Source organism: Corvus hawaiiensis, chromosome 2 (assembly GCF_020740725.1).
Source record: "Corvus hawaiiensis isolate bCorHaw1 chromosome 2, bCorHaw1.pri.cur, whole genome shotgun sequence".
In the NCBI taxonomy this organism is placed as follows: domain Eukaryota; kingdom Metazoa; phylum Chordata; class Aves; order Passeriformes; family Corvidae; genus Corvus; species Corvus hawaiiensis.
Genome location: NC_063214.1, coordinates 83,238,098 through 83,261,867, shown reverse-complemented (window position 1 = coordinate 83,261,867; position 23,770 = coordinate 83,238,098). Strand labels below are relative to the sequence as shown.

The 23,770-nt window shown below is 42.0% G+C and overlaps 1 protein-coding gene across 4 annotated transcripts in view; it reads right to left on the bottom strand.

Moving 5' to 3' along the window:
- Positions 1–23,094, bottom strand: part of CLYBL (citramalyl-CoA lyase) — an 83,203-nt gene extending 60,109 nt beyond the window's left edge. For all 4 annotated transcript variants that reach the window (XM_048295873.1, XM_048295875.1, XM_048295874.1 and 1 more), the window contains exons 1-2: positions 22,973–23,094; positions 22,541–22,730 (exon numbers count right to left, since the gene is read on the bottom strand). In XM_048295873.1, coding sequence (XP_048151830.1) covers positions 22,541–22,730; positions 22,973–23,079 — 297 coding nt within the window. In that variant the 5' untranslated portion in view covers positions 23,080–23,094. The remainder of the gene's footprint in view (positions 1–22,540; positions 22,731–22,972) is intronic.
- Positions 23,095–23,770: the final 676 nt, after the last annotated feature.

Sequence of the window (23,770 nt, the reverse complement as noted above, 5' to 3'; positions counted from 1 at the left end):
CATGCCAGAAATGTAACTTTTAAGAAGCAAAAGTGTAAACAGTGCTAATTCTGGAGTGTCACCTACATCCATTTTCTTTCATAACCCTATTCAAGCTCATTGTATCGAGCTAATTGCCAGGCTGTGTTTTTTCAAAAAAAATAAAATGAAGAGCGTTCAGCACATAAATGACTGTGTAAGCCCTGTAATATAGCACAGCTACAATATTCAAACAATTTGGCAAACTCTGAGCACTCACAATAACTTGCAACCTGGTATATGAAGTAAGAATCGTGAATTACAATACAGAATTTGCGACATAATCAGTGTGGGTTTATTAATGTTATACGCAAGTGCCATGTTTAAATATTTATATTTTGGTACCTGCCAACAGGTATTTTCCATTCTAGGGGGAGTACTTTTCTCTTGATTTATGCATGTAATTCCTACTACATGAAGCCCAGATATGCATGCAGAAGGAGAGAGAAATGCATCCCTGTAGCTATACTTTTTTCTAAGACATTAGTGAGACAAGTGTTTCACAATTTCTGTGCAGGATCCTTAAGCAGAAATTGTGGTGCATGAAACAATCCCAATTTCCAAGGAAAAAATTATACCCTTTCATTCTCATAGCAGCATGTAACTAAGGTTTAGATGAGTGAACAGATGCATGCAAAAATCAGCCATGAGAATGGAAAACATTCATTTTCACAATCTGCTAAATCTGCTAGGTATGCATGAAACGAAGCCAAAGAGATCTCCAGCAGAACGCAATGTCACAGTCTTGGCACAATGGGGAACTTTCTCAGATGCTGCTTGTGCCAGCACTGGCACTTTTACTGTACAGCTGTGTTAGAGATCACTGAAATACACTGGAATCTCAAAGAGTTAATAATACAACTGCTATTAAAACATATTCTCTCCACTTGACACTTTTTCATGAAATTAGATGTGATTTTTTCCTTATTATAGCAGCTACTCCTTTACAAGAACTAACAAGTTCAATAGTGAGATTTTCCAAGTGTGATTGTCTCTGCAACAATACAAGTCCCTTATCAAACCCTCTCAATGAAAAACTGGTGTTGTCTTCACAGCACTTACATGACCCTAGTTTAGTGACCTCATGCAATGCTGAAAAAAATCTCAAATTTTATATGATTTTTTAATATTACTGTTATTCTCAGCTAGAGAAGAAATGAACATATAATTAGACTGAGTAGATTAGATTGAACTAAAGAGCATAGTCAAATCTTCTCTTAAATAGTAGTTTCTCAGAAATAAGGCTTCTGACTTTTCAAGGGTGAATTACATGTCTTATTCTGTTGAAATGTAGATCTTATCAATTTAACTTCACAGCTGGTGCCTGGCCTTCAAAAGCCTGACTCTCTAGAGCCCAGAGAAAGCAACTGCACCACCCTTTTTCATTTTAGCATGTTAAAAACAAGGGCCGTGGGCAAGAAACGATACATGGAAAAGAAGGAAGGGAGGAGACTCTTTCCTTGAGCAGCAGGCTTCGTCTGACAGCTCCTTTGTGCCTCCTCTTGGTGTGGGAGTCTCAGGTCCTCCCATTCTTAAAGAAGGTACCTTTAATGTCTTTTTCCCTAAATGCCATTACTTGGAAGCTCTTGGTTTTAGCAGCACCTTCAGGATGAAGACCTTTTTTGGAAGTGATAGGGAGAGGTTTTCTGCAGAGGTAGCATTTTTTTCTGGTCTCTTGACGGGATTCTTTCTTTTTGGAAATCTGGCTGCTTCACACAGAAGGGGAATTTCATAGCTTATCTTTTGGGATCTTGGATCAATTTTAATGGCAAAAAGCATTAAAGGAACTTGTCACATGGCTTCTGGAACCACATGGAGAGGCAAGGATGTCTCCACCCTCCAAGGCTGCCGCTCAAGCCCTTGCATATATATTTCTTGGCAAAACCCACATTTATATACTCACTCGATTTCCAGAACAGGGTGAAAACCAGATGCCCTTCTTTGCACCATGCAGCTTACTCCCTGGGATGTCTACATGAAAGATACTGTGATGATGGGGTTTATTTTAAGGAGGTGGTTGATTGGTAGCCTACAGTGTTGCCCTTTTCATGCCACACTCTGGAGGCAAAAAAAAAAAAAAACCTATGAAAGGAGGTGCACTTGTGCCAAGGCACTCTATGAAGTATACCTTCCCTCTGATCTATGACCTGGAATCAGTCCCCAGAGGCAGGGAGGTAGATGCTGCCAGGATGGCCCTTGGACTGCTTACAAAACTCAGCTGGAGTCCTGACATGAGGAGGAGGAAAATGAAAGGAGTAGTTTAGAAAAAAATACTTTTGTTTAGGCCAGATCTGTGACCTGTAAAGCTGCCTCTAAAGGGATACACAGCCTCTATACTTCCTTCAGAGGCTCCATCAAAAGGAATGCCTGGAATCTGCAGCTCCGTGCAGTATAATGTTTCACTGAGTACTCCTTCCTCTTTGTTAAGCTCCAGAAGCGTGCATTACAATTTTGTACCTTCTTCAATGACTTGTCCTTTTCTGAGGTATCTCTCTTTCTTCCCATTTAAAAAATTTCCAGGGAAATTTCCACCAGAAGAATGGACAAATCATTTGTCTAAGTCAGATGTAACATCAGCATCCACTTCTCTGGTTTGTTCTATAATTGGCAATAATGATTTTTAACAGTGCTTTGGGGAATGAGTACTCTGTATTTAGGGAATCCAAGCAAAGACTGAAAGTTTTTCAATATTGTGATGAAAAGATGGTGCCTTTCCTACTGTGGTAAATGGAGTGCAAACCCATGCTTTGGGATGCTATGTCATGGGTTACAGAGATGCTTTCCCATAAGTGAAAAACATGTAATTCCCATTCAGTGACAGACTGGTGCAGCCACTTGGGAAAAAAGTGACAACAAATAAAACCTGGAACTAGTTCACTGTGGTTACTGCAAAGCAAGCTCTTTACTGAACGTGCTGTGAGGCTACCTTGGCAGGCCTATAGGTTGCTTCCACAAGACTGACAAATGCTGGGGAACCCATTTGCATGGTTCGATGAGTCCATAGGAGATACGATGGTGTGCAACCTCGGCAAGCGTTGAAAGCACGAGTCAAGCAAACGTGTAAAGTGCCAAAAGGGAACCGGCAGAACATTACACTTGTATGAAATGGGAGTAATCTCATTACCAGAGGTGATAACCATTGCACCCCTGATGGAAATGCATAATTACTGAAAACAGCTAATCAACTGCAAGAGCAGCAGGGTAGCCAGAAGCTCCTATCTAAACCATCTACTGTGCTTAACCCAGTTGAGCTGCTCCTCCTCCTCCATCACCTTCTACAAAGGGATCAGTAAAACATGCTGCGCATACAGACCCTCACATGTGGGTCAGCCCAGCTGAGTGATACAGTGCTTTGAATTTTTACTTGCAAATAAAACATGTATCAGTGGAGTCTCCATCTTAATTCTACAAGATGCTCAAGCATGCCATACTTGCAGCTGTTCATTTCATAGCTACATCTGTAGATGAACAGAATTTGGAATAACAGCGTAACACCCGACTTCTGTTGAAAAAAAAGGTGACAGCAAGCTTCTTGCCTTTAATCTCTGACTTTGAAAAATCTTGCCTTTAATTTACTAACAATATATATGGCTATGGACAATAAGAGGTGGTAATTCTCAGGCTAATGGTAAGGTAAGTTGAACTGTTAACGGGATCTGAGGCCAGCTACAGGCGTCCTCCAGTGTGTTTAATTAAAACAAGTCTGTCTACAGCAAAGGCAGTGGGGCCATGAACTTCCATGCTCCCTAGGTCCAGGTGACAAAAACTGAGGAGATCTGAGGAGTCTGGGGCCAGATACAGGATATACTGATTGTCTACGGCCAGATATGTCTATATTATGTGTATACAGCAATATATATTATACAGACATTGTGCGCCAATGCATGTTACTCTACAGAGGGAGCATGTGCAGCACTGGGAGCAGGACTTGCCTCAGGTGAGCACTGGTCAAGTTGTTACTTTCTGACTGTGCTAAACTGAATAACTAGCCACTCAGTTTATTTAACATGGTCAGAAAGTACATATACAAATGCATATACACACATATATGTAAATATGTGCATGCATACACATTGGGAACACTTGCTCAGCCTCACTGATGATGGCGCTGGTACTAACCAGCTGCTGGATTCAGCAGCTTCCAGCACACTGCTTTTTAATTTTTCTAATCCTTGCAGTCTCTCTCCAGGCACTTCCAACAAAGGGAGGAATTGGCTTGAATTGTTTATCGCACTGCAACAGGTGAGGGAAGAGTACAGAGGGAGGGAAAAATTAACTGTTGGCAGTTTAAGTAAACGATATAATTTTCCAGTTACAACTAGAAAAGTGGTAAAAGCTGTATGAATTGTTTGAAGGTCTTTAAACAGGAAGAGCTGCTCATGGAGCTGGCAGGCTATTAGAAACATGTGTAAATGAAAATTTCCCAGGTAGTATAGCAACGGTAGCAGTTTCGTGTCTGTTGAGGATCTGATTTCTTGATTATGTTAGTAAACTAGGAATAGAACCACACAGGGACACATACACTGTGATGCTTGAAAAAAAAAGCCATAGACCAAAATGTACAAGCTGTCCCTGGAGCACAGATATAAATCCAGGTCTGTGTTCTCTTAGGTTCATGTCCTGATCACTGAGCTAGAAAGTCAGCTTCAGGCCTAGATTTGGTCTGTGGCCCAGTTAATATCTGCTTATTTAAAGCAAGGTGGAGGATGTCTCTACCACATGGGTGTGTACATACAGATGGACCAGAGTTTTATTTAGCAAGCAGGGTGCTGCTGTCGTCACCCCAGATAAGGACAAATAGGCCTGTGCTCCTGGGCTTCCTGGACAAATTTTCTAACCACTAGGAAAATCATGCAATCACACGTCTAATTGAGGAAGGAAAGGGACCTCAGGAGACTACCTCATCCATCTGCCTCCTCAAAGCAGGGTAAACTACCACTCTATACCAGGCTCATAACGCCCTCACCCAGCCAGGGCTAGGATACCCCCATGGAGCAAGGACAGACCAGTGCTCTGGACAACCTCTTCCAGTGTCTGACCAGCTGCACGGGAAAGACTTTATTCCCTTTGTCTCCAGTCAGCATCTCTCTTCAGGCAGGCTGTGGTGGTTGATTCCAGCCGGCCTTTGACCTTCTTCATTCTGTGCTTACATGCCCAGGTAATATTTCTCTATTCCTCCTTGGTAGCCCATTCCTGCATTCATTTCTTGTATGCTTCCTTTTTGTGTTTGAGTTAAATCAAGAGTTCCCTGTTCAGCAAGCTGGCCTTCTGCCATGTCTGCCTGTTCTTCCACCCTTCAGATGATTTTTTTTCATTTTGTGCAGATTGTCACTGAAGTCTGACTAGCCCTTATGAGCTCCCTTGCCTTCAAGGGAAGCTTAATGTGGCATTAGTTCTGTCTACCAGATGAAGTCTTGTGTCCTTGCCTTCCTCGCTGCCTTCAGGATCATAAACTCCAACATCTGACAGCTCCTGCAGTCAAAACTGCTATTGACTGACAGTTCATTTTCATTCAGGATTCCAGCAAAGCATCTCCCCTAGTTAGTTGCTCAGCATTTGCACCAAAAATTTGTCTTCCTTGCATTCCAGAAATCTGGATTTCTTGTGACCCATCACGTGCTACTCTCAGTAGATTCCAGCATGGTTGAAGTTCTCCATGAGAGTCAGAAAGAGTTTGAAATACTTCCTTCAGTTGTTTAAAGAAATATTTGTCCACAGTCTCTCCTTGATCAGTCACCATCAAGACATTCCCATGTTCTGGCTTCCCCTCTGACCCTGATTCATCAGCTTTCAGTAAGCCTTTTACCCATGCCATCATGGACATGACCATTATTTCCTCTTTCCTATCCTGGCCATTTTTAAATAAAAAGGCCATGGCTTATGTGCTTTGCATGTGTCTCTTGTCAGAGTCTGCTAGGCAAATTTCGATTGCTTAAGGACCTCAGACAGAAGATACATATCTGATAACCTTGGCATGAAAGAGATAACAAGCTACCAGAAGAGGACAGAAACATTGTTGAGTAGGCACAAAAGCAGACTTTCAAGCACTTAAGAGCGCATTCAGGGATTACCAGTGCGCCTGGGAATAGCACTCTTGAATGCATGTGTCTAAAGTCAACTCAAGGTAACTATATCATGTTCCAGTGCTAAGGATGCTTCAAAATACCTGAAACTGTGCAGCTGTATGATGAAGTAAGAACAAAGTCTATTGTTCACTATATCTATTGATTCTAGCTGGGTAAAGAAGAAGACAGGACAGAACAAGCTTCAGTCATGATTTCATGATAATTACTCAGCACTGGTGAAGCAGCTCCTGAAATACAATCTCCAGCTTTGGCCACTTACTTCAGGAGAGGTGTTGAGAGACTGTGGAGGGCAGTCAAGATGTGAGAAAGCTTTTGACACTGCTGCATAAAGCAACTTCAAGGGAAATGTGCTAATGTGACAAATGATCCCAAATGGAAGTTCTAGTTTCCCCTGCCAGATACATTCACCAGTAAAACACAAAAAAGCCACAATTCTATAAATGCTCTGCTTGACTCAAGGAATTGGGTTTGATAGCCATGGGAGATTTACTAAACATACAAAGTTTACTAAGCACTTGTGGAGTTCAGGGTGTAAGAAAGCCACTTGTCTGGCTGACAAGGTGGGAACTTCCTGTGTGTAACTTGCCCATTTAAAAGGTAGTACAAGCTCTCTTTTCTTGAAGAGTGAGAGTAAAAAAAGGGCCTATAGGAAGCCCATGTGAAATCCCAGGCAAGACTTCATTGAGCTGAGAGGCTGCTGCTTTGTTCCACTGCTCCTCAGCAGCACCTCATTTGCTTCATTAGCATTTCCTCACACTCTGTCTTCCACTTACCAACTTCTGGACCACATTGGAAAAGAGCCTCCTTAGCTCCAGCTCCAGGGGACACAACCAGCTTACAGATGTTGCCTCTGCCATTATCTGGGCTTCCTGCCGCTACCCATTAAATATGCACAACGTAAATTATTATGATTATTATTATAATATTTTTTTACCTTAGTTGGCTTGCCAAGAATATATGGCTTTGAAAGGTGAGACTTGTGGCTCTGTTCACTGCTAGTAGCACTATGAAATCCCAGAGATTCCATTGAAAAAAAAAAGGGGAGGTCTCAGAGAGCCCTTGCTTATGACAAAGAGCTTCTGCTCTTCCTGCAGGAAACATCATCCCCATGAAGGCATGAGCCATGCAATGTTCTGTTATGTAGCACTGCACCTCAATGAAGAGGAGGATGTAGGAAGAGGTGATGTCTGATGACCAGGAATGGGAATTGCTGTCAGAGGCTAGAAGCCAGTTGCTCTTTCTGCTAGTTTCTGTCAATTCATATCAAGCACTACTCAGAGGTTTCTCAGTGCATGAATCACCTCCAGCTACAAAATAGAGCATATGTGTGCAGGGCTGCTTGTAATAGCCTCAAGCACTGAAAACCACAACCCACCTTCACATTTCTGGACATTTCTTTTTCTCCTCAGCACTTCCACTGTACCTCATGGATGATAAGCAAATTTGACAACATGAAGCCAGATTCTGAGGTCAGGAGCTCTGGCTGGCAATGCTCAGGCGATGCTGCTGCTGTTTTTCACATGTTGGCCGTTAATGAGCTTCTACAAAGCCTCTACTCCAGAAAAACACATGCTCAGATACAAGAGTGTTGGGTGGCAGAGCCAAACATCCTTCATCCCTCCCTCCCCATTCAATGACCTCTTTCACAGTCAGGCAGCAGCCAGTCACAGCAGGCATAGGATCATGTGGAGGAAGGGTCTTCTGCTCAGTAAGCCCATTTCCCCCTAGCATCTCCATCTCTCTCTTCCAGAGACTGAAGACAGATGATGAGTATCCAGTCAGGTGATGTGGTTGCAGCTCTCTGGTCATGTAACAGTCTCATTCCACATAATCTTTCTTTATTTCTCATTTGACAGCTGCTTCCGTGTGAAAAATGAAGAGCTAAGCCTATTGACACAAGCTGAGGAGATAGACAAACATTTTAAAAACAACCTGTCTTACAGGCCAAATCTGTATACCTTCCAACTCAGCAAACCTGGAAACAAAATGCCATAGCATTGCTCATTACTTAAGGGGGAAGGAAAGATAGATCCTTTATCAAGGACCATGTGCTTCTGGAAGACATCAAGTTCATGTCCTTCCTGATGTGAGAAATCACAGGTACATTCTACTCCTATTTCTCTGAACATTCTCAGCACCTCAGAGGGCTGTGGCAATGGCTAAAAGATACGTGTGTGCTTTAAAGCACCAGGCTTACAGACTGTTGCATATGGAAATAATAATAAAAAACACATTTGGAGGACAGATTTTTGAAAAAGAGCCACAACAGCGGGCAAACAACTATTTCCCATTCCTATTAGGGTTCACTATCTTTGGTGCAAAATGCACACAACAGAGTATAAATCTTGGTCTTGTTGATGCCAAATGATCTGAGTTTTCCCACTGAAAAAACGGTTCCAAGGTTCTTCCTCATGGCACTGACTTCAGAGGAGGATAGATAGTTTGGCAACTTAGATATTTCATGCTCTCATTTGTAATTATTGAAATTCTCTATTTGATAAGTAGGAAGAAATTTATGAGACAAGATGGAAGCCAAAAGAAGTTATCATAAAATCTGTACTGGATCAAAACCACTGAATACTATGTTGCAAAATCTAGAAGAAATTGTTTGTCATGTTATTGTGACTGGTAAGTTTATTAAGTGGATTCTTCTTAACTCTCCACACAGAAAAGTACTAATTTCATTATTTCAATGCTGCAACTTTGATGAAGTAAAGCCTCAGATTCTAACCACAGAGCTTTAAAAATAATTTACAGGCGATGTATACTTCACAAGTTTAAGTAATAAAAGTTTTGTTCTGCAACTGTGGTGTGGACAAAGATTTTTTAATTGAAATACGACATGGTATATACCCTTACAGCTAATCAGTCTATCGATGCTTAGAATAAGGTATTGCAGGACAAGCAAGTTCAGTGTCCCGCTCATCCCCTGTACCACTGCCTGTGGCAACTGTCCCAGAACTGTTCTTCAAAGGACGTAAGGAGAACTTAATCAGGGTCTCTGTGGATGGGCCTTTCAGTAAAGGGATGAGTGCTTCTTGAGCACTGCTGCCAGTCTTTGGCTCCTACAGCTGGAATGCAGAGACAGCCCCTCAGGACAGGAGAAGGCCTCGGTGGCTATCCCATGCTCATTTGGATAACTGGGAATTAGTCACAAGGCATGTATAAGTCAATGTGTGGGATAATATATGAATTATCAATTGTATTATCTCTTCCTACTCAGTGTATTTCCTTTGTATTTGAGGCAGAACATGACCACTCCCAGATTTCACCTCACGAATATTTCACTCCATTTTTCCTTCCTGCACTATTTGTGCCATTTATCTTGTCCTATATTCACTTTCTTTTTTCCCCTACTTTTGGGAAAAGCATCTAATATCCCTGTAGCATTAGTTTTTCTTTGTTAATGTCAAAAAATGTTAATCCGTGAAGACTTGCTTCCTAGATAATGTTAATTCAGCTGCCAGTTTTATAATAGGATTATGCTTTCCAGGATTTAAAAATCCCACTTGTTAGCTACAAAACAGACTTCTACTAACAGCTATAAAATCTAATTTAATCCCTATTGGCATTAACTAAATAGCTGAGGTATAATTTCTGTCTAGCTGCACTTAACACCCTGCTATTGCCATAAATATATAAAATTCCCTTTGAAGTTATAAAAGAAACTGTTTGGTAGGATAAACAGGGTCTCATGAGTCCAATCATATGTTATCTCCAAGGCATAACAAATGTTGTTTACATATTGTAAAGATTTTGTGGACAGCATATTTAAATAGATTCATCCATGTTTACATGTATTAATTTGCCCTTTTTCTCAAGAAAATGCATACTAAATTATGATCTATAAATATTCCATTTAAAAATAATTGGTTAATGAGTGGAAGATTGGGTCTGTGAGAAATCAAAGCTTAAAATGTAACCAAATAACTTGACAAAGCTGGAAGAAAATACCAATTTGTTCAACATATCCCCTTTTAATGCACAATTGTATTGTGAAACCTTAGAAGATAAAGTTATCTTGAGTCTGGCATAGGAGCAGCTATTTTGAGGCAATCCACTAAGGGGCTAACAAGTAACAAGTAAGGAGGAAAGAATAAGCAAGCCATGGTTTATAATCATCCTAAAATGAACAGCCAGGATCTTTACAACCATTTTCTCCCAAATGAGGAACAACACAAGGATTTATGGTCTTCTGGAGCTCATTGATCAAAATAAAGAAAAGTATTTAAAATTATTTTCTCCCAATCTTGAAATAACTGGTAAGTACATTGTTCTGGAGAGGGTAGCCCTACTGCACTGCAGTGAAAGAAGGATATCAAAAGAGCCATTACAGCGATCCACAGTAGGCAGCATTATGTTATGCAGGAGTTAAAGCAGCAATCTCAGAGCAACCAAGCTGCCTTAAAGATAGAAATTGTTAGTCAAACTCAGAAAACACCAGAATTTCATTTATGCTTTCAAAAAGATGCAAAGTGCTGATCAGACTCCACCATCAGCTTATCACTTCCCTTATTGATAGACAAAAAGGCAGTTCACATTGTGATATTATAGCCAAAAAGAAAGATGAACAACCTCAGCAAAGTAGCTGACATTAACATCCAAATCTATAGCAGGCTGGATTTGCAGATGTGTGCAGTTGTTTTTGGAGAGTTGTTCAATATACTTTGGACAGTACATTTAGATGTGCTAACAACTGCACATGCTCCATACAGATACAAAAACCGCTGCCAAAATAGCAACTTTCAAATGCAGCTGGATGTTTTGACTTGCCCATAATGAAGAATAAATTTGGCAAGTTTTTCATTTCTTTGAAAAATAATTTCTTGCTTGGAAGCCCAGACTCTGGGTATGGCAATGTGTAACCTAGGGATGCATTATTAGCTGTCATGCCCCTGGAGCCTACTGCATACTATGTAGCCAGGAGAGCTGGACAGGTTTAGATGGGAATAAGCAAATGCATGTAGTTTCTAATGTTCCACCCCTGTTTATCATAGCTTTTATGACAGGGACTAGAAAAATCCCAAGACTTGCATATTGTGTTCTATTCTGTATGGGACTGCACATTAGATTCATGGATCTGGATGCCCTCCATGATCAGTAAGCCAGAGATTTTGGGTATCAGCTTGTTCCATGAAAGAGTATTCTTTTGGTGTATAAAGCACAGCTTAATATACAGTCTTTCACAATTCGGAGAAGAAAGTAATTCACAGAATATGTAAAAACCAGGGCTTTAAGAAATCATAATCCATGTGTTTTGTCTTCTGTTGAACAGAGATAAATTGCTCCACTCTAAGTTAAAGGGATGTCATGGCATGGGTTTAGTTCATGGTGGAAATAAAAGGCTGGTTTTAGACAGTTCTACACTTATTTTGCAACTAGCACAGTTCACATGCCTTCAATTCAATATATGGTGGTGTATAGGGGGAAGAAACTCAAACTCCCTAAGGGCTTAATTCTGAGTTACTAATTTAGACACAAATGTCCTTAATTCATTGTGAAATGCTATTTGAATACGGACAGCAGAATCCACAGCACCATCAGCATTGTGGACTCCTGGTCATACAATGGAAGGAAATGAGGCTTTTGCACAGGTACTGGTGGTTTAGTTACCACCACTGAGTGCTAGGATTCTTTTATCTGGTTTCTAGAAAAAGATATAGATGTTAAATATCATACATTCAGCTGACACCTGCCAAGCTTCCCAAGCCTAACTGTGACCACACACGTCCTCACCTTCATCTGCAACTTCATCTTCACCTTCATCTGCAATGTATATGGTTATGCTGTTTCTCCACCTGACATCAAAAATTCTTTTCTCTTGCCCAGCATCTCACCACATTTCCTTGTTTTGCTACCTAATAACACTACAAAACCCCAAGTGAACAGGTAGTGTTCAAACAGTTTGGTAAAATAAACCACAGATTTTCCCATAATCTTCTGAGTATCTCTGAGTTTCTTTCTCCTCCTCAGTGGGACAGGTCCAGCTTTGATGGCACCAATGCATTGGGAAAAGTACCATGCATTTCCACCTTTCCTCCTCTACCTATCTTGCCCAAATCAGATCACAGGACCACTATACCACTGTGACCAAAGAGATACCTTGTAGACAAGGTTACCAAAGAGGGCAAGGGCTGTATTCTCTATGTGTCCTACCACTTTCTGGTCCATGTCCTTGTTAATGGGGTCTGTGGATTTCCTCAGTCTTCACTTGCCGCTCTGTTTTGGAAGCATGGGCCTTGCAATGAGGAAGGATAAGCAGGGTGGACTACTGGTTAGGAGCACAATGGAATCTTAGGTTCAAGACTAGGTTTTAAGATTAATTGCAATAGAAACCTGGATACACAAACACATTCCAACGCCTGCTCACTGCCAACAAAAAAAAGCAAAGGAGGCCTGGAGCAAATGGTGTTAAATGCTGTGACTTCAGTAGGGGCAGTACCTTTATGTTTTCCTCACCCCTGGTGCCATTGCAGCCCTGACAACACAACACAACACAACAAAACACAACAAAACACAACAAAACACAACACAACACAACGCAACGCAACACAACACAACACATGGCTTTGCATACAAAAAAAAGTGCCCAAATTTGATCCTACAGATTGTTTCTCAGCTACTATGTGAACTGAACTTTTTAATATTAGCTTGATTTTCTGTAGCACACTTGAAATAACATCTTCCTTCAAACTAAGAGCTAGATGCTCCATGGAGGAGCCAGGTCCTTCCTGCTACAAGAACAGATGAAATATTGAAAATTGGTCCAGAAATGTGTAGCAACACATTCTAGTCCTGCAGTTAGCCTTCAGTACCGAGGTGTGCTGATGTGCCTGCAGACAGTAAGCTACACATGAAGAACTGAACTACTGTGACTTACAAGTCCTACAAATATTAACTGTATGTTTTAAAATATTTTCCCAGGTCTATTAATGTATTCCTGTCTTCAATCCCTGTTAATATTGAGCCAAGACATTTTCCATAAGTTGCTAGACACCATTCTGTCAGCAGTAATAGTTATGTCAGTACATGTCCAAGTCAAACTTAATTGGATACATCTGAATCAGTGGAAAAGAAATAACTGGCAATTCAAAGGTTCTGCTCGAAAAGAAACATGCATTACTGAGCTCATTAAGAAGAAAATTGCTGAATATTGCGATCTCCTTACGAATCCTCAAATCTTTATGTAAGGAAGATGATTGGCTTGTAGAGTAAAACAATAGGAACAAAAACTTTTATTGTCACAGTCAGTACTCAGGAGTGGCAGTTCTTCCAGGACCATGGTGGGATTAATGAGGAAATGAAAACACTTTACAACTTTCATAAAAATGTATATTCATCAGAACTCTTCAAGGATCAAAAAGGCCTTGCAGAGTTTCACTGTACAGTTCAGCTTCCCTACAATAAACCAGAGAGACTTCTGGACTCCCCAATTCCTACAGAAGAAATTTCCCATGCTACTCAGACTTTTAATAATGGCAAGCCACTGGGGAAAGCAGCATTCCCATTTTAATTTTGTGCATCTTTTGAAGAGAAGTCACCCTACTATGCGCCTGTGTACATTTAATCATTCTCTACACACTTTATCAGCAAGCCTTCTCCCTGTAGGAGGAATACAATTAGGTACAGTACTAATTTATTATAAATAAAGCAAAGACCTGGTAAAATAACCTAGTTATCAATGTTTCATGCAACTGTGCCTATGAAGTACTAGCTAACAGCTTCACTATGAGCCTAGAGAAATACCTGCAGCATTGATAAATCCTAACCAACATGGCTTTATTAAAAAAAAAAAAAAAAGAAATTATCATCATATAATACAGGAAAACTGTTGGTTTTAATTGAAGTAACTAGAGATTTATGAAAACCAACTGGAGCTTTCTTCCATTAATACTAAAAATGCTTCAATAAGATCAATAAGGAAATGCATCTCAACAAATAAGGCCTTGATTTTTTTTTTTGTATACCATGCTGACCCATTTTATGTATTTATCTCCACCCCCGAATTTAGTTGAAGTGTTGTTTTATATGCAAGAGCCTCTTCTCATCAATGATAGGAATAAAAAGGTCAGAAGGTCTCAGATTAAGGGAAAAATGGTAGGCAAGGATGCCCTCTCTCCGGCGTGCTGTTTGTTCTGACCCCAGGATCAGATCACTAGAGAGATGGAGGAGGCATTCTCACAGGGAGAAATCTCCATAAAATCAGCATGTTTGCAGATGATCTGCTCTTAACCGTAATGAACTCAGACTTATCTCTTACATATGTGTTATTCATAATGGAACACTTTGAAAAGTGGTTGGGCTTTAATACTATTTTTTGAAACAGTCAATTCAAAAGAATGAACTGATTTTTCCCTCTTCCATGATACAGCACAATGGTCTTTTAAGTGGCTCCAAGATATCAGGTAGGAACACATTTATGCTATGATTCTAAGAGGACATGCTGCACATTAGCAAAATAGGTCCTTCCCTATACCTCCTCTTAACACAACCAAACTTCCCCTCACTGCTGAGGAAAGTGGGGAGAACAGGAGAGGTTCAGGAGCCACCACTTCCCCTCTTGAGGAAGGGACAGGGGAAAGCACAGAGCTGAGGCTTCCCCTTCCCCAGCTTCTCTTGCTCAAGTGCTGGAGGAGAGGGCAACTTTTTTCTAAAAGAGACAAAGAGATATAATGATGATTCACATTAAATAGGGCTTAGGAGCTTAAACTCTAATCAGTCTGACATAATTTTACAGTGCAGCCCTGAATATCAATAATTTTTTATTGGGTGAATGAGGTCTATATAGTTCCTGAGGAACAACAATAAAATTTCCTATTTCCAAGTGTTTTATGTTAGAGGAGTGCACAGACGTTTCTCAGCCATATGTACACTCCAAGGGATTGCTTTTACACCTCTGATACAAAAAAAACCATGAGCAGAGGGAACACGGGGCTTTGTTTTGATTCTTAATTATAACACTGGCGTTCCCCATGGAAAGAAAAGGCCAAATCCTCGCACTTTCAAAATTTGCCTGAGAGAATTTTCAAAGGTCATCTTTGGCAGGAGGGACTGTGCCCTGCCTGGCCTGATGGTACACTAAAGGGAGCTGCAGAGCATACCGTATAACCCAGTTCTTCAAAACCACCCTGCAGACCACAAACAAGATAAAGCCACGAATAGCATTGGTTTGGAGGCATCAAAATCCTTCAAAACTCTTGCCAAGGATTGAGAAAGGTATATAAACACTACAGTAGCAACCCCAACTGCTCTCTTGCTAGGCTGACCTGGCAGCTAACACCTCCTGGATGCTCTGAAGAACAGCATGACCAAGACAGGAACCTGCTGGAAAAAATGCAGTTCTAGAAAACTCTCTTGTAAGGGTGGTAACCTTGCATAACCCATGGGAACAAACTACAAAATCTCAGCTCACTATGCCCCTGGAAAATGAACACACTGACATGGAAATATTCCTTACTCCAACAGGAAGAGAAAACTTTTCCACCTGATAATAGGTCCACCTGACCTACAAGCACAGTGAGTAATGCAGCTCTAGAGAGGAAAGCTATAGCAGGGACTGCTGGCTTGGCTGAGAGCCCTTGAGACAGCTCAGCTCCTACACAGAGATCTTTCAATTTCATAAGATGCAATTCAGCTTGCTGGCTTTTTATGAATCATACAAGCATATCAATGCAGCCATTTTAAAAACCTTTTTATTTCTTACAATCAAAATGAATTCAGACCTTTTCCTGTGAAGAGCTGAAATAGATATAGGCTATTTTTGTCTCTAAGAGTGTGATACATTTGCGACATATCAACACTGCAATCTGTATTATTTCTAATTTTATATTTTTAGAATTTTTATTTGAACTGTTCACTTTAAAATATCACCAAGCCTGTAATTCTGAGTGATATCTTTAAAATGTATAACAACACTTGAGAAACTTTACATATACATCAGTGGTGAAGAAATCCTATCTTCATCTCTGAATAGTATCTCAGGGAAGGTAACTTCCCTTTACTACTATTCAATTCTTCCCACAACCAAAACTTAAATTTCTGTTGTAGAAATTCCCTATGTCTTACAGAGTCAGAAACCTGGAGAGGCAGCTTACAGTCTACATCATGTGACACTATGCATTTGAACCTCTAAAAACAGCATGTGGATCCCCAACCAGGATTTGAGAACAGCATGACTTGTAGGGTATGTTCAGCAAGACTAAAGCTACCTTTGTAAAAGAAATCTTCCACAACACCAGCATATTTCCTATCACCTTTCCTATTCTGAATTTTTGAAGACCTCCTACCTCTCTGTCTGGTACCAAAGGTGTCGCAAAAGCCCCTGTGCTACTCATACCAGGATCAGGTCTAACCCTACTTTCAGGGTTAGTACTCAGCACACTATAACTTTGCTTTTTAGCCATTTCTTCCCACTGGTTGTACTCAAAAAATTTACTGAAAAATTGTCTCCTTGTGAATGCTGTGAGGTTTCTTCTGTTTTTCTGATTCAGTCAAAATACCAGCTAGAAAATAAGATTGAAAAGAAGGAGAAGGAGATGACACCTGAAGTTGTGGCCAGGGCTGTAACTCTTGAAGGTAAGAAATGCAGGCACTGAAATGGTAAGGAGATTATGGTACGGCTATGGGTGTTGCAGTGGGGATCCTGCAACACGCATATATCAAACCAGGAGTCCCGTGGAAAGGAAATATATACGAACAGACAGATTCTTGATAGCTGTTTCAGAGATGTTTATTTCTCCAGCCGCATGGCCAGAGCTCTGCCCAGGAACTGTTCCAGTCACGGGACCAAGGGTCCTTCTGCCCGCGCAGGGAACACAAACCAACCAATGGGAACGAGGCTGAGCAGGGACAGGGAATCCCCGTGTCTGTGCCCTCAGGGCCCCTCTGCCAGGGCTACACGGCGGGGGAGGGACCCCAACACCTCACCCGTTTTATTTTAATAAAAGGAGAATGAAAACAACTGGATAAACATAACAAGAACAGTTTCAAAACAAAACAAGCCACCCTCCTGAGTCTTTAAATGTCCAAACAGATTCTCTGGAACATCTTAGGGCTGACAGAAGGGAGACAGAATTCTCTGAGCATGCTTTGTGGGGAAACTGAGGCAGGAGAGGGTTTAACTTCTTCCCTCCCCCTTTTCATCCCCCACTCGGCATTGGAAAGGGATTTTTGGGGAAACAATTGGCAAAAGCATGGTTTTGTGAGGGAAACCATGGGTGAAAAAACGGATTGGGAATACACTGGGGGTAATAGGACATAGGGTAAAAGGGAAAGGTGGGATTAGGAAAGGGAAACTGTAGGGGGGGCTTACAATGGAGATACTGTCTAACATGACTACGATTTTTTGCATATATACTGCCTTTTACAGGAACACCATCAGGCCCAGTGACCTGCGATGCTTGTAACCCTTTTCTCCCTAGTACAATATTAAATTCCACCACCTCTCCATCTCCCAAGCTTGGGATGCATTTTTCAGGGTTATTCTTTTTAATAGCAGTTCTATGCACGAATATGTCTTGCTGGTTGTCACACCTTGTTATAAAACCATAATTTTGCTTAACATTATACCATTTTACTATCCCTAAGGTCTTAGTTGCTATGATCTTTTCCTTTTTCCGAGTGGCTGCTGTTTTCTGTCTCGCTGCGTCTTTGCTGTCTCTTTCGGTCGCTCCCGTGTTGGAATTGTCGGAGCTGCTGGTGCCTGCGCGCTCTTCCCGGGGTCGCGTTCGGGGCTGCGCGGGCCGGGCCGGGCCACGCCGCTCAGTTCTCCGTGCGTCGCCTCCTCTGGTCGCAGCTTCGCTGCCGATGCCGGGCGCTGCACCCACATCTCGGCCGGGCCCCCGAGCGACGACTCCCCCGTGCCCTGCTCCAGCGCACGTCTCGGCTGGGCGCGGCTCCGCTCCACCGCCATCGCCGCCAGCCGCCGCCCGCGCGCCGCCCCTCTCGGCCGGGCGTTCCCGGGGCTCGCTCCACCACGCGCTGCACAGGACCGGGCGGGCACCGCCGGGTCCCGCCGCGCCTCGCTCCGCCACCGACACTGCTGCTCGCGTGGCTCCGCCCGCGCGCGGGAACTGCCTCGCTGCTGCTCGCAGAGCGCTCGGTGCACGTGGCCTGGGCCGCACGGTCCCTGCGCCACGCTTCCCTTCACCAGGACACAGCTGACATTGCTCAACAGTCTCGGTAACTAAATAATATTCACGAAAATATTCTTCCATCGGCATATATTTTGACTCCAATATTAACTGTGTCCAAACGGTTTTCCAAAAGCCCTTGGTAAGAATTAAATCCCAAGAAACATAGAAAAAGTTCTTAAACAACCATGCCAGGAAGTGTTTCAGTTCTTTTTGAGCTTGAATCAAGCTAAAATTTACAAATCGTTGTTCAAGAATCATTTTAAGTTTAAGATAAATGTCCATATGCGGCTCTGAGAGCCAAGAGTCTTCCCACGGTTCCTCCATAGTTTAGATACGGAATAGCAAAGCAAAACCAAGAAGAGGAATCCAAAGTTTCCAGGGTTTACTCACACAAATCAGTCGCTTAGGGATCGGGGATCGTTCTGCTCTCAAATCTCCACCATTTGTTGCAGTGGGGATCCTGCAACACGCATATATCAAACCAGGAGTCCCGTGGAAAGGAAATATATATGGACAGACAGATTCTTGCTAGCTGTTTCAGAGAGATGTTTATTTCTCCAGCCGCATGGCCGGAGCTCTGCCCAGGAACTGTTCCAGTCACGGGACCAAGGGTCCTTCTGCCCGCGCAGGGAACACAAACCAACCAATGGGAACGAGGCTGAGCAGGGACAGGGTAGCCCCGTGTCTGTGCCCTCAGGGCCCCTCTCCCAGGGCTACACGGCAGGGGAGGGACCCCAACATATGGGTTCCCCTCTTCTGGTGCTCTCTGTGAGCCATTAGAAAACATAATCGTGAGGGTAAGGCACAGGGGAGAAAATATTTCAAAACTTTATTGAGAGAAAATATTGCACAGAAAATAGTTAAATATTTTTATTTTATGCCCGCAGCTTCAAAAGCTGCTACTGCAACCAAATGAAGTTTTGCAAATGTTAGCAGTTTCAGTAATAAGAAGCTCATCCTCCTCGTTTCCTTCTGAATGAGCAACCAAATAGAGCTGCTGACATTCCAGATTATTGATCTCCCAAATTTTAACTTAAACCTAATATAAACCACACAGCGGCTTGTTAAAATAGACCCATTAGATGTGGTTCAAACTTGCTGCTTGGACTTGATGCAAATGAAAATCTGTAGAGAGGTAAGTTTGGCCTAAGGCACTGCAAACCTTCAGTCAGGTCCTGGTTTTCCCCAAATTCAACATTTCTGCAGCAGTTTGAAGGAAGTCCATAAGTAGCATTTTAAGTAATATAAGACATAGCAATAAATAGTCAAATTCATCAGTACTATTTAAGAATAATGAATAAAGGACAGGCTCAGTGTTGCTGTTTCCTAGAGGACTTTTTTTCTCCCTCAATTTGAAATGACCCATTTGCAATGGGCCACTGAACACTGTACTTCAATGCATGTTCTTGACATATCTTTCACACAAAGTCCCCAAACACCTCATAAACATTAATAAACAAAGCTGCAAGAGCAATAATAATTTCAGCTTCACATTCATAGAACCTAAGACTCAAAATCTTCCTGAGTATCTGTGGCAGATCTAAAAATGAAATTCAAACTTCTGATCACTTTGAATTAGGCTTCTCTACTAAATCATGCAATCACACAGTCTAATTCAGGTTGGAAGAGATCTCAGGAGACCACCTCATCCATCTGCCTCCTCAAAGCAGCACTAACTACTGCTCTACACCAGGCTGATCACAGCTTCATCCAGCCAAGGCTTGAATACCCTCAGGGAGGGAGGATACACCACCAATGGACAATCTCTTCCAGTCTCAGACCACCTGCATGGGCAAGACATTTTTCCCTTGTCTCCAGTCAGCATCTCCCCTCATGCAACCTGTGCCCAGTTTTTTTCCTTGCCCCATTTCTGAGCTCCTCTGAGAAGAGTCTGGCTCTGCACCATTCAGCTGCCCTCAGGAAGCAAAGTCTCCATCAAGACCCAACTCAGTCATCTCATCTGCGGGTTGAACAAACTCAGCTCCTCAGCCTCTCCTCCTGTGCCATGACCAGCCTGATGGCCCTTCTGGGCTCCTTTCTTGTCCTGGGATCCACAGCTTGGCACGGGCACCCCAGAAAGAGACTGTCAAATTCAAGTGGAGGGGAAGGACCTGTTCCCTGACCTGCTGGGTGCAGCTGTGCCAGCGCAGCTCTGGGGGTGGTTGGCCGCCTTTGCTGCAAGGACACACCACTGACCCTGTGCAGCTTGTTGTACAACAGCACCAGGGCCTTTTTGGCAGAGGTGCCTTTCTCCAGGCTTCAGGAACATTCCCTAGCCTTGACCTTTCAGTGATGACAGACAGCAGCTTCATGATGACACAAGACAACTCCCTCAGAGGCCTCCAGTGTGTCCTATCTGGTCCCATAGACCAGCTTATTTTAAAATTCGATGCTCCTCTACTGTGGCTGCTCCCTCCCTCCCCCAAGTTTTGCTTCTAGGCCTGAGACTGAGCAGACTGACAGTAAAGCCTGAAGTGTCATGGAGCAGTGCATCCATTTGACTGGTTTTCCTTCTCATTTTCACTGCTGATACACTTGTAGCAGCCATTCTTGCTGTCCTGCTCATCCCTCACCAGTGTTGATTCCAGACAAGCTCTGAACTTCCTCACTGTGCTCTTACAAGCCTGGACCACACTTTTGTGTTGCTTCTTGGTAGCTTATCCCCACTTCTACCTCCTGTCTGCTTTCTGTTTGCATTTAAGCTCAGGCAGGGGCTCATCTGTCATCTCAAGTTTCTATTACCAATTTTCCCCCTAATTTCTTTGAAATCTTATACCCAGTGGCACAACTTCACTTCAATAGAGGTAGAATTTTACCACCCTTGAGAAATTACTACTGTCTACTTTGTCATCTTGATCACAAAATTTTGTTTTTCTGTCATTGTTTATTACAAATAAATGCTTATGCTATAAATTATTTGATATAATTAAGCTGCACCTAAAAATATTTCAGTTTGGTACACAACTACACAACAATCTTGTATAATCTTACAGCAGCAGCCTCTGAAATATGATGAAACAATACTAATTCACCGTGACAGGAGATATAATCTTAGTCTTTCAACACAGAATTTTAGCAACTGAGAAATGCTTTCCAATCATCTTCAGCAGCACACAGGAACATCCAGCAGTGCTATTTTCACTTTTCCAAATTAAAATAGGTACATGCAAACTCTGTAAAGTTTTTCCTTTCCAACATACCTGTAAAGAGCTGAAAGTTAAAGAGAGCACTATCAAAGAGAACCCTTCTGGAAAGCATTAACTCAGAAAAAAAAAGGAAAGAATAAAATTTGATCTGCATTTTTGAAAGGACATGGGAAAATTTTCAAGTCTGTTTTCCTAACTTTCTGGACAAGACATTTATACTCAAACCATAAACACTGCTTGCTGTAGTTTGAAGCACTGAGACAGGGTTAGGAAAACAAACAAATATGAAAATGATGTGACAGCAAACTTATATTCCTGCTGAGAAATAGCTTTCACTAGGAAAAATTTACACCAATTTCTTGTATACATTGTTTAAGATGGCTGACTTGGCAGTTATATTTAAGGTTGGACTCAGTGATCTTAAAGGTCTTTTCCAACCTAAATGATTCTATGGTTCTAAGATGTGGAACATAATAAAATGGTTACTTTCATATATTAAAAAAAAAAATCTTGCAAGCGAAACTTGCTAGATCATTCTCTCTTTTTTCACAGTTTAATGTTAACAAAAACTTGGCACAAGTACTTGACACATCTACATCTATCTCCCACTCTCCTCTCCATCTCTGTTCCAAACGCTGATATGATCTAACTTCTCCTTCCTTGAGAAACACCCCTAACAGCATTTTCCCCCAAAATTTCAAGAGGTATGTCTTTCCAAGCACCCCAAGGCTCAAATCCAAGCTCACACTGTTTTGCTCACAATCTGAAGATGCTTTTGTTTCAACAACAAACCGCCCACCTGGTGATTCTGAACTAACGCTTCCTTTCCCACTTCTCTTCTTACACTCTGTTTCTTCCTCTTCCCCAAGAAATGTATTGCAATAATAACAGTATCTCCCACTCTTCTGTGATGACAGCTTATGCCCAGTTCTGTCTTCCTGCAAAACTCCCCCCTCACTTACTCACACAGATCTCTTTGAATTCTGGGTAACCAGATTTTCCCAACGCCTTCACAAAGCTTATCACTGTGACATTATTTTGTGTATCTTAAGACTTATCTTTGTCTTTCTGGTTGTCACTTCCCCAAGGCAAAGGCAGTGTTTTTCCACAAGTTCTCTTTAGTGCTGATTATATCACACAGATAATTTTTAATTACCTTTCTGTTCAGAGCCACACCATCTTCACAGTCCAACACTGCACAATCTACATTTAGTGATGGGATTTTTCTTATCTTCTTTTCATCATCTGCAGGTACATACAGCACAGCCCGTCTGGGAACATACTTGTGTGATGATGTAAGGCAATAACTAAGCCTAGGAACACCAGCTGGCAGAGGAGAATCCACCCTGTAAAGGATATTGTTGAAATTAGACTATTGGCTACAACGCTGTAACTAATACTCGACTATATTTTAAAAGCAAAACATTCATACCTAGATAGTGGCTGGTTTTGGGCTATTTATGTATTTTTTTCCCTTTGGAAGAGCCAAATTAGGGGAGATATCAGTATTACAGTTAATTACAATATAAAACTCCAAACCCACTGTGTTCAATAGAAGTTGCAAACTTAAACAATCGTAACTGATGACCTGCCAGGGCTGAGGTTTATCCATGCAGCCTTAATTACACTGCCCGTTCTGGGTGCTACGGCAAGTATGAAATACAGCAGGGTGGTGGTTGGTTTTTTCCCTGTCATAGCACTCCTCTGTAGGATGCAGACTGTGCTGGGAATGGATCAGGATTGCTTTGGGGAGGAGGCTGCTATCTGCCATGTTTCCTCCAGGAGCTGGATGTCATGCTGTGAATGAAGCAGGGGTGTTGGTTAAAACAAACACAGGTTTGTGAAGCTCATTTTGCAACCTTAGCATTATATCAACACATGTATTTGCATGCAAATTTTAAATAAGCAAGATGGATGGAGGGGGAAATGAAGAAAACAGGATGAAAACTCCATGTAGTGTGTAACCCCACTACTCTCTTCAGACCTTCAGATCCACAGCACAGACTTCCATTGACAGAGCTCAAAACCCCACCAGCATCATTAGCAGGTTTTCGGCTGTGGTGTCTTTTAAAATTTGTAAATGCTTTGTGCACCACACTTCAGTGCAGGTGTGAGCCTTTGGTGACACATGGCTTAAGTGGATAACATCCCCGTGGCCTGTAGGTGTGAGGTCTGTGGCAGTCTCCACCACATGCTGACATTCCTGGTGAGGTCCCAGCTGACCTGCTCCAGGCAGGAGCTCGGTTAGTGTACTTGGAGGCTGTGGAACTGCCAGAGGAGGCGTCTCTTGAATGCTGTGGGGAGCTTGCTTTGCTCCATAATTACAAGCACAGAGAAATAAGTTACACAGAGAGCCACTGTGTCTCTTGGCCTTCCAAAAAAAACC